The sequence below is a fragment of the Electrona antarctica genome (genome assembly GCF_951216825.1).
Source record: "Electrona antarctica genome assembly, chromosome: 12".
In the NCBI taxonomy this organism is placed as follows: domain Eukaryota; kingdom Metazoa; phylum Chordata; class Actinopteri; order Myctophiformes; family Myctophidae; genus Electrona; species Electrona antarctica.
This window is the reverse complement of record NC_136793.1, coordinates 19443911-19455504: the sequence shown is the minus strand read 5'-3', so window position 1 is coordinate 19455504 and position 11594 is coordinate 19443911. Positions and strand designations below refer to the sequence as shown.

The 11594-nt window shown below is 40.4% G+C and overlaps 2 protein-coding genes across 5 annotated transcripts; both read right to left on the bottom strand.

The window, feature by feature from the left end:
• Positions 1 to 1512: 1512 nt before the first annotated feature.
• On the bottom strand, positions 1513 to 6859 carry LOC306933369 (epigen-like). 3 transcript variants are annotated; one of them, XM_079515574.1, is made up of 5 exons: positions 6481 to 6859; positions 5274 to 5303; positions 5025 to 5145; positions 4581 to 4733; positions 1513 to 2389 (listed from the first exon to the last, which is right to left on the bottom strand). In XM_079515574.1, exons 1-5 carry the CDS (start codon positions 6512 to 6514, stop codon positions 2329 to 2331), a joined length of 399 nt encoding a protein of 132 aa, XP_079371700.1. In that variant the 5' UTR covers positions 6515 to 6859; the 3' UTR covers positions 1513 to 2328. The 3 variants fall into 3 exon arrangements, with proteins under 3 accessions (XP_079371700.1, XP_079371698.1, XP_079371699.1); XM_079515572.1 differs by having other exon boundaries at positions 5274 to 5402; positions 6481 to 6851; XM_079515573.1 differs by lacking the exon at positions 6481 to 6859 and adding an exon at positions 5935 to 6084 and having other exon boundaries at positions 5274 to 5402.
• Positions 6860 to 7498: 639 nt separating this feature from the next.
• LOC306933494 (epigen-like) lies at positions 7499 to 10613 on the bottom strand. 2 transcript variants are annotated; one of them, XM_079515744.1, is made up of 5 exons: positions 10543 to 10613; positions 9975 to 10103; positions 9638 to 9758; positions 8737 to 8889; positions 7499 to 8394 (listed from the first exon to the last, which is right to left on the bottom strand). In XM_079515744.1, the coding sequence occupies exons 1-5, from the start codon at positions 10574 to 10576 to the stop codon at positions 8346 to 8348; spliced, it is 486 nt and encodes a 161-aa protein (XP_079371870.1). In that variant the 5' UTR covers positions 10577 to 10613; the 3' UTR covers positions 7499 to 8345. The 2 variants fall into 2 exon arrangements, with proteins under 2 accessions (XP_079371870.1, XP_079371871.1); XM_079515745.1 differs by having other exon boundaries at positions 9975 to 10100; positions 10543 to 10611.
• Positions 10614 to 11594: the final 981 nt, after the last annotated feature.

Genomic DNA, 11594 nt, shown 5'->3' with positions numbered 1-11594 from the left:
AATTAGCCAAACAGAAATACAATACTCACACCGTAGCAGTCCTCACACTGCAATACGGTGGTAAACGACAGAGCGCAAATCACTCTGTACGCATCAGGATCGTAACTTTTTAGTAAACGGGACAGTTTGTCATATCACCACCAGTAAACCCAGTAGTATCCAGCTACAACGATAGCGGTGAAGCGAAGAACACTCTCGTTGCTAACGTTAGCACAAACACAGCGCGCAGACGTGCGGCGCTGGTTCTAAACACACGCGTTGTCAAACAACAGTAGAAAGTAATAAGTATACTCACGTGCGAGCTGGCTCACAGAAACACTCCGTTGCTACAGAACGCACGCCAGCAGCAGCGGCGGGGCGAAAATCACCCTAAATGCTGCAGTCTGTGACTGTCTGTCACTTCAAACTTACCTCACAATGACAATATTGTCGAACGTCCGTATCGAACGCACGGGGGGGAACCCCAGCCGTGAAAACAAACCACGCGTGTCTCTGGAGGACACAAGGTAGCTCCAACCATATATATATGGCTCCAACCGCGTTGGTTTCGAGACACAGTAGCGTAGCTGTTTAGTTTCAACGACCTGCGCTTTTCGAGGCGAAAAGATGAAAGAGGATGAACCCTGTGAACTGGGCACCTATATAGGTGGCTCACGCCCACAGGGGGTCACGAGTGACAGTGTTGGTATTAATATTCGACCAATGCGCGAGCGCGTGATGCATATCCAGGTGTTGAAAACACCGCCCCTCTGGCGGTCAGTAGGTATGAAATAGAAGCACCATTTACCTTGATTCCCACATTTAAGGCCCACCTGGTTCAGTATAGTTTGGGCGTGGTGGTCGACTCATTCCTTTTTCGTTGGGGAGGGGGTAGAAGAAAGGAAAGAAAATAACAGAACACAGGCCCATCCTGCACTGCAGGATCAAACAATTTGTAAAGGTGCCCGGCCCCGGATTAGTCATATATAATTATATGTCTTAATGGTTATATAATAATGGGGAAGGGGGGAAATAAAAGAAAATACATGCAGCAGCACGATCAACTAATTTGGGCCAATTCAATGGTCTCTAATGGTTAATAGTGTTGTAAATAATGAAAGGACTACAGCAGCAGGCCTAAACTAAAATACATAGCTCATTGTGATTGATTAATTAAAAAAATCCGTCACCTCATCGGTTTTATTGTTGTTTGTCAAAGCAATATAGCAGCCAAGATATTTTCTACAATTGAGAAATAATACAGGAAGGTTCTTTCTTAATAGCAATTTTGGGACTATTTCAAGTGACACTGAATTATCTTCTTCCTAGGAAAGCTATAGCCTCAGGCTATTGAATTCTCTTTCATGAACACCTTCCTACAAATACTCACTCTATCATGCTATTAATATTTCCTTGGTTAGACAGTAGGCCTAAACACATTATTACATACTATTCATCTGCATTAATCATGCTGTGTAGACTATGTGTGTATAGTTCAGTTTTTTTCCAAAACATTCAAGGAACAAAACAAACCATATTTTTATGCCTTTATTAGAAAACATCTTTTTGAAAGATCAAATTAATAAATTAATTCATATATCACAATAAATAAACCCAGCAGCATAAACACAATTTCTCAAGGCCCTTTTAACAGACCTTGTTAAAGGGGAATTCCACTCATTTTACTATGTTATTAATATACCTTAGAGCTGTTGTGTGGAAATAATAAAAATTGGAGGTCTGGAAAAAAACATGGTGAAACACATCTTGATGATGTCATCAAGATGTGTTTCACCATGTTAATGATTTTTTTTCAGACTTCCAGTTCTAGGAAACACAGAATGGACTTTTTATTATTTCCACACAACAGCTCTAAGGTATATTAATGACATAGTAAAATGTTGAAAATGAGTGGAAAGCCCTTTTAATTGAGCCTGTTTATTCTCATGGCTGTCATCTGAACTGACAGTGACAACCATTGAATCTTCTGTCGTTCACAATCACAGCAAGACATGTCTGCATTTTCGTCTGGCAAATAAAATAAATGCAACAATGCACTTGGTTACTCAACACTGACTGGTACAGTCAATCAGTTGTTCACTGTAACTGTCCACTTATCACAGCTGTCTGAGTGCAGTAAAATCTCAGTGCTAATTTGACTTGGAGAGTGAACAAACATCAAACGGAACCTCTGAGTTACATTTGACAGTATAGTTTCAGTGCAACAGATGTAATATTAAAATTTAAAATGCATCTGTAGGACTGTAGGCCTACAGAGTGGTGATGAGGCGATGATGATGTGGTGGTGGTGGTGATGAGAACAAAGAAAGTAACAGCAAGTTACAGAGCTTATACAGAGTTCTTAGATTCATGTTTAATTAACCCTTCTGAGTTGGCAGACCTGGCACACCTGGAAAAGAAAAAATATATTACAATGAGGATTTGCAGGAGGTTTACATACAGTAACTGGTCTGGTGTAACGGACAAAATATTACTTGATCGGATCCTATTATAGTAAAATAATGCAGAATCATTCTCTCCACTGATGATAATGGGCAATTTGCCCAGCTAAAATAAATAAGATAGGTACATACATTTCAATGAAACCTACATTTCATTACACCAATCCAACTAACAAAACACACCTGACAATGTGATGCATTTCACACTAATAGGCCTATCCTTCATTCTCTCAATCATTCATTTAAGGGACCCAGGGTTAACAGGTGGAGGTTGCCGATATGTTTCTAGCCCAAAATCTCATGTCCAAGACGACATATACTGTATCTTGAAATGTCAACTTAAATCGCTTTTTTAAACAGGTACTTATTAAAATCATATTGAAAGACAGCTGTATATGCATGTGTTGTGACTCGTGAGCACTGTGCAGTCAGTGTGCATCTCTCTTTTATGTTCTCTCTCAGAGAGAAGACTCTCACCCAGAGCTAAAGGTGTCTGCACAGTGCACACTGCTGCGTTTTACAGATTTTTTGCTGAGTTCTTCTGCCGTTTTCCAGCAAGGACCTTAATTCTTACTTGCATCATAGTTGGACAAGCCATCCCCATGTATCTCTTAATCTAAACATGATGGCTCGATCCAAAGTGAGGGTCACTCTTTGTTGAAACCAATGCTTGCCCGACCACATCCTGACCAGTAGAGCGCTGTCTCACTCTACGCTATCTCTTTCTACACCATCACGCTATCACTTTGATTTCTAGTGTTTTCACCAAATGGAATTTTTTATTCTACCAGTACATTCCAAAAATTGTTGGAAAATTACATGAAAGCTTGCCACAGCTTGCTCGAACACCAAAACTGGCGCCACACAAGATGAGTGCCCGTTTTCACAGGAGATGGATTTCAAAATTTCCACTATACTTCCTGGACTTGGCTATGTGAAAACTGGGTATGATGTATCAAGTAATGCCATGTAGCACTATGTCATCAAGCACTAAATCAGAATGTACTGAATCATCTAAATACCCAAAATGACCACATGATAGAGGAGGGGAAGACTGGATCTAATTTCATTGGTATATTCCAAAAGAAGTTAAAGAACTAATAAAAAACAGAAAGCTGACAAACGTGAGCCAACATGTTTTGACCAGAGGTCTTCATCAGGCCAACTATGGCACAATACAATAGAGCGTCGCAGTCCCGCCCCCTACCAGGGCCCAGGAAATGATTCCCCGTTCATTTTCCTCATAGACATTTCAAAAAGTATTTATTTAAGACCTTTTAAGCCTTGTACAAAGCCAACTCGAGTTGTGACAAATCATGACAACAAACACAATTTTTTGGGCCGAACAAATGATTAGAAAGAAGAATAAAAACGGCAGGTTTCAACAGTTTTTGTTGTTTTTCTTCTTTGTAATTATTAGTTTGGTCCAAAATATTGTGTTTGTTGTCATGATTTGTCACAGCTCGAGTTGGCTTTGTACGACGCTTAAAAGGTCTTTAAATAAATACTTTTTGAAATGTCTATGGGAAAAATGCATTGGGAATTATTTCCTGGGCCGGACGTTGTCATGAAAGGGGGCGGGACTGCGACGCTCTATAGAGGGTATGCGCATAAAATGAGTGGCAAAGTGAACTTAACGTTGTTTAATGGAATCAGATAGGACTTTTCTTTGTGGATGTATGAGCCGTCAAGGCCAGAAAGTAGTCTTTTGCCACTTCGTAGGTGTTGCCGCACAACTTACGGGTATATATATATATTGTAACGACTCTGCAAAAGACCCGGCCGTAACTTGCTCCTCCAAGGGAGCTAGCTCTCTTGGCGCAGCTTGTTGCTTGCCTTGTCTACTGAGTTGGAGGCCGGGGTTCGACTCCAGCTCAGGGTGCTAAACGTTACATTGGTGTCAGAAGGGAACGAGGACCCCTGGAGCGTGCCCTTGCGCGAGGGACTCGAGGAGTGAAGCGAGAAGCGCGCTTCAGAAAGGAGTGGGGGTAGTGTAACGACCCTGCAAAAAACCCGGCCGTAACTTGCTCCTCCAAGGGAGCTAGCTCTCTTGGTGCAGCTTGTTGCTTGCCTTGTCTACTGAGTTGGAGGCCGGGGTGCTAAACGTTACAATATATAGCAGTAGTGTTCAACACTTACCTCCGGTGGAGACAGAAGAAATATATTAATCCAATGGCAAGAATGAGCAGGGCCACTCCCACAATGATTATGATCACTCCCTCATAGTTGGAGCTCGTCCGAGTTTCCGATACCAGATACATACACCTCACACCACTGTATGAAGACGTGCACCTGCAGACACAGTGAGAAACGTGTTAATACATCTCCGCTTTAACACCTATAGACCTGAGGCTGATTCTATACAAATGCCTTCTAAATCAGTAGTTCTCACACCTTCAACATTTTTCAAAAGTGTTCAAAAATCGCAGAAGTAGACTTGCTGTGCCTGTGACTGAGCTTGTATATCTGCTATTTTTGAATAGCCAACAATGCTAAAATCTAAAATGACACATATGCTTTCCCAGTTAAATGAGAGGGACAGAGAGAAAGGGAGGGAGTGGGAGAAATTGCTTCATATCTTACTCGCAATAAGGCATGTTGGCGTCTTGTGGGTATATGCACCGGCCATCATTGAAACAATAGTGGAGATGTTCCTCCCTGCATGGACTGTGCATTTGCAGCACTCGAGGTTCCTCCATACTTCCTACAAAGAGAGATAAACAAAGCAGGTATCTCTGAGTCTAATAATTTTGGTTCCCCACACAATGCATAATGGAAATTGGTAATGCATGTTCTAGTTAACAATGCTTTGTATTCTCTGAAGTCACTTACCATTGTTAAGTTCAGTTGTCAGCATGTGTTCTGAAATGGGAGGGTCATGTGTTGTAAAGTTATCTGGTAGGGATTCACTCTGGACCACTGTGATCAATATGAACAGTGCTGCAACCACCAATGAGACAGCTGGAGCAAAGAGCCAGAGGACAGAGATGCAACAATTAAACACTATACATCCTTGACATTGTGTGTACGTAAGAAACACATTATAAAATGTCACTGACAGTGACAGCATCATATAACTATTGGCCACAAATTAAAATCCAGACAGAACTTGTGTCACAACTTCACAAGTCCAATGTACATCTGTATTTGTATGGTTCTTTGTTGTATTCATATTTTTTTTATTTGTACCGTGTATAGGCTATCTATTTTAGTTATTTTTCCTATCTATACTTGTTCAACCTGTGGGCCATTTGGGGTGGGGGTAGCCTAGCTAAAGCAAAGTGGTCCATAGCTCTAATGCGTCTAAATGCAACACATTAGAGCTATGGACCAGAGCTAGGGGTATAGCCTATGGATGTAGGGGAATACAAATTGACAAATTTGGGCAGTTGACAAACATGAAATGTGTATTGGAATTGTCAAATGGTTGTATGCAACTCAGCTGACATGCTTGTCCAAACCTCTATGTAAACAAAATAAAATAAAAACTTACCTTCAGGCTTCAGGTACATCCTGCTAACTATTCTCAGAAATAAGAATGTCTCAAATCCAATGTAAATATGTAAAATACTTATAGCCTGTAGTGTAGTAAGCCTACCATGTGCCGTTTACATTCAATCATGTTTACAACATTACACTGGGTGTGTGTGGGTGCGCATGAGGCATGATTATAGAATCAGCTCAGCTGTGCGGTCAGGTAGGTTCATTCTGTCATCAGCATTTCAAACTAATGACGAAAGATCATCAAAGACGCATTCAATCCAGATCAGGCTGTAAAGCGTTCTACGTCGTGGATCCTAGTTGGGCATAAACCCCAGGCTCTAGACAGTGCGCTCGGTAGCCTACTATAGTTGAGAGAAACCCATATACCTACAGCTAGCTCTGGTCCTGAGCTAAGCATAGCATACTTTAAAACAGTTGTGACAGTTATTATTTCAATATCACAGTCAAACAAAAGTTTCCATGTTGATCAGTAGGCGCTAATATTGTTCAACGTTTAGCTAAACTGAGAAAGGAGTGAGTAATTTTAATAACATACCTTTGTCCAAATCTGTTTGTCTTTTTGTAAGCATCTTGTCCTCAGACTGTGAGTTATCAGGTAACTCTTCTTCCCTGGAGTGGAGTGTGTGTGTGTAAATTCAGATCTATGCTGCTGCCTGCTGAGCCTTATATAGCGTTGCAACATGCAAGCACACGACAACACCCTGGCTATATATCATACACCTACTTTTTGCTGAAATGTTTAAGTCTAGAAAGCCTGCCCTGTAACCTCCACCATTGTCCACGGCAACCTGCATGCAGACATTGCAGAGACAACTATGACGTGACGGACAGATAAGGCTCTGAGGTATTTTACGCATGGAGGCGCCGGGGGCTGTCATCATATCATGTGTGTCCCAGCCACCACCAGCATAGACCACTAAACCCTAAAATGTCTCCGTTGTTATTACAAATACTTCCCAGGCCACTGAGGCCAGCCACTCAGCCCAGGGCTGTGTGCGTGTGTGATCTGTTTAAGTTTAAAACTGGAAGAGTGGGAACCTATAGCTATACCTGCATGTTAAATTGGCTATTTTTTTCAGAATTTAAAAATAATTTGGAAAATGGTCTGAAGTAATGTAGTATGATAATGATTACATGTCTTGATTTGTTTACACTATACATTTTTTGATATTATATATCTGGTTTCCCCACTATAGGAGTTCTCATTGTTATAGGCTTTTGTTGCAAATATCGACTACAGTAGGCTATATTTTTCTGCATGAAATAAAATGTGTTATTATTTATTGTAAACTATATTCCCATAGCCTGACACTCAGTCTTTCATTTCATTTTTGTTTAGTTTATTTCGGACCTTTCTTAACAAGCATGTATAACAATACATAATACATTATACAAGACACTTGAGTGGCCCGAAAAGGTGTAGGCTGAAGCTAAAAGCTTATGCCTACCCTATTTGTTTACAGAATCAAATATCAAAACAATTCAATAGAGCTAACAAAACTGTCAAACAGTTTATACTATTTCTCCAAAACATTCAAATCACAAAAGCAAAATCTTATTTTATGACTTTATTATAAAACATTAAATAAATTGCACAAATTGAATAAATTAATTTATATATTACAATAAATATATACCAAGCAGAAACTGCATACATTTCTCAGGCCCTAATAACAGACCTAGATAAGAGAGCCTATTTATTCTCATGGCTGCCTCTGAACTGGCAACCATTGAATCTTTTGTCCTTCACAGTCACGTTGTCTGCCTTACTGTCCGGCAAAGGTGGATGCACTGCCATGTTCGACACCGTACAGTGTCAGACTTGAGGTCAGACCTGAAATACTTTATGTACTCCAGAGGTTCTCAACCTTTTCTTGATCAGGGTCCACCGATCTGACCATCTTCAAAGCATGTTCATTTGAATCAATCAGTCTATTTTGTTCCACCTAGGATCAATGGAACTAACGTAGTATACTTTAAGTTCTTCTTTATTGGTATCATTTTTTTATGTTATCATTAGAATTATTAATTTAGGGGGCCTACTTGCAGTATCCTTGCAGCCCCGGCCGGACCACAGGTTGAGAATCACTGACGTACTCTTTGTACTGGACAATCCAATCAAAACAAAAGTCAATTTTTCACAGCTCTCATTCTCACAAATCTGTGTTCAGAGAGTGTACGAAAAGAAGAAAATTGACTCTAGTCACAAGGGTCCATTAGGTTCCATTTGTACACTCTTGAGTTGGATAAATTAGTTTGCTACAGATTATAGTGAAATTGTAGGACTGTACAGAAATGCTTAACTGACAGCAGTGAATGTGATGAAGCGATGATGATGATGAGGATGAAGAAGATGATGGCGGTGGTGATGACAACAAAAGTAACAGCAAGTTGCAGGGGTTACACTGAGTTCTCAGATCCATGTTTAATTAATTGATAGTTGACACACCTGGAAAAGAAAAACGTTGGAATGAGGAGGATGTGCATGAGATGGACATAACTGGTCTGGTGTAACAGGCAAAATATGACTTGTTGGTCATACAGTGTAACTCAGAATTATTCTCTCAATCAATTTGTCAATTTGTCCAGGTGAAGAGGCATAGATAAAACCTCAATTTCACTGACTACACCAATCTAACAAAACAACTGACACTATGATGCATTTGACGTAGAGAAGCCCCTGATAAAGGGCTCTCAAAGGGCACCTATGTTTTGATCAGCACAGTAACACTGAATGTTACTGTGCAGTGAGCAGATATCTAAACAAACAGCCATCAAGTAAAGCACTTACCTCTTGTGAAAACAGAAGAAATATATTAATCCAATGGCAAGAATGAACGGAACCACTGCCACAATGATGATGATCACTCCCTCATAGTTGTTAGCCACCTGAGTTTTGGCTACAAGATGCATGCATCGAGGGCCAATGTGTGAAGATGTGCACCTGCAGACACGAGAAACATGTTACATGTCTGCTTGAACACCAATCAAGTGCATATGTGCACAACTAGAAAAAGTGCCCCTCGGGGCACAGGTCTCCACCAGGTCAGGCCTCCTGGTGGCGCTATAATAGGCCAATGTGAAAAGGGTGCCATTTTCTTCCATTGATGGCAATTGGATGATTTGAGGCATTTTGTTCCAAAAATGTGTTTTGCAATAATCCACCTGTTGGTGGTGCTATAACAGGCCAATGTGAAAAGAGTTGGATATATTCCTCAGCCTAGTAGGAAAGTCTGTGAAAGATTTCACGTAAATTGCACGCTGCGTTCATGATTTGAGGCTCTTTGTTTCAAAAGGGCCAATCCTGCAAACTTTGAAAGCCAATGTTAGCCAATTAGGATGGAATATGAAATATCGGACAGATCCGTCTTGAACACATGACTATAGAGATAGTGTGTAATGATTTGCGGGATTTTTGGACAGAATCTGGAAGAGTAATATCAAAAAATGTGTTTTTCAAAAGTCGGCCCCCAGGTCGTTCTGGAAATTTTGGGGCAGAGGTTCATCGTTGGCATCCAGAGAGTGTGTGCAAAATTTGGCATCGACCGGGTTAATGGTGCCGGAGATTAGCTGTTCACAGACGGACGGACGGACGGACGGACGGAGTGCAAAACATACTCTCTCCCCATGCCTTCGGCCTGGTGGAGACAATAACTTGGTGTGTGGTTCATAATTCATGGTTCATAACTTACTCGCAAGAAGGATTGTTGGTGTCTTGTGGGTACATGCACCGGCCACCATTTAAACAGAAGTCGACATGTTCCTCCCTGCATGGACTGTGCATTTGCAGCACTCGAGGTTCCTCCATACTTCCTACAAGAGAGATGGAATGGGGAAAAATGGTTAATCACAAATAGTGTAAAATGCAATGATAATGAATCCTGTGTTTGCAGGAATCATCATATTGGTTAGTTAAGTATTCCCCAGTCCCACAGACTCCCACTGTGTCCAACCTATGCATGCATGTATAGTGCAAGGTAATTAATGCATGATCCAGTTGACACTACTTTGTATTCTCTGAAGCCTCACCATTGTAAAGTTCAGTTGTCATCATGTTTTCTGAATGAGGAGGGTTGTGTGTTGGATAGGTATCTGACAAGGATTCACTCTGGACCACTGTGATCAATATGAACAGTGCTGCAACCACCAATGAGCCTGCTGGAGCAGAGGCAAAGAATAGAAGAAAATGAAACACGACATTATTGACAAGGAGTATTTTACTGAAGCTTCACCATTTTTGCTTCATTACTTACATAACCGACAACACCACCAATTAAAATCAGTCACACAACTTGCATTTCACACAATTATTAAACATTTCCACCATGGAAAGATGTTCAGAAATCCACTCTCTATATAATATACTCAAAATATATTGTTTGCATCTAAAACTCTATAAACACTGTGCAATTGATATACTTAAGTTGTATAGAAAATTGAGACATGGCCTCGGTCTTGCAATGGTTTACAAAATATCTGTAATTTAAAACAGCTGGAGTTTTGCAAAGCACAGAATAATTCAATCAAAATGTCAACATCAAAGAATAGTTTTTATGTAATCTTAAAGCTTAAACTGAGAAAGGAGCCAGCAACTTACCCATGTCCAAATGTGTTTGTCTTTTTGCAATCATCCTGTTCCCCGATTGTGAGTGGTTAGATAAGTCTTTGCTGGAGTGTGTAAGTTCAGACCTACAGCATGCTGAGCCTTATATAGCCATTCAAAGCATTGCAAGCACACAAACAGCCAATCATACACCTAGATTTTGCTGAAATATGAAAAGCATTTCGTTTTCTTATACCACGTAGAGCCTGGAGCGCATCACTTCCTGCCCCATTGTCCAAGCCAGCATGCATGCAGAGACAACTCAAGAATGGTGGTGGTGGAGTTGGACAGGTATTTTACCGGAGGCACCCAGTCGCCCACATTATTAAACCTTATTCTTTGGAACTAGCTGAACCTACGCAATCATTGGCACATCTAGGTAGTTTTCATGATGCTTGTCAACTCTCATTTTTTATGAATTGCCTCACTGTAGGTATTGTGAAAGCTTTTCACTGAAGTGGCGCTCACTGAAGGGAAATTAAAGTACTGTAATATGAACTGACACAGGCAAAGAAATATAAACAGAAAGGGAAGGTATTACCGTATTATGGATTGACAACCAAATATTTTGTGAAATGAGAAAATCTATAATATAACAACAGTATTAGGAAAATATAAAGATTTTTCTTCAGGTTGAAAATCCAAATAATTGAATTCAAAACTTTTCAGATTCAAGAGTAATGACACATTGGTAGAGGTTTGGGACCGGGTTGTTTGGTTACCTTGCCACAATGTGACTCCAAATATTGGTGAGATGTCTTAAATCGTTAGAAATTGATATTCCAAAGACAGCTCCTTGCATTGCAGTGAACAAGCTCTCAAAGTCACTCTTTTAGCACATAAACCAATACAAACATAGCTGATCCTACCAAGCTACATAAAACCTCTACCAAAGTGGCATTGTGCTTTAAAGGACAAGTTAGAGACCAAGCTGGTGAATAGCAGGCACATTACAGGCCAAGTTTGAGCCAATAGTAGCATCGAATTTGAGTAAGAAAAAAGATGGCATTTGTGGGTGAACGGTTTGAGCTGCACAGCCTGCCCAT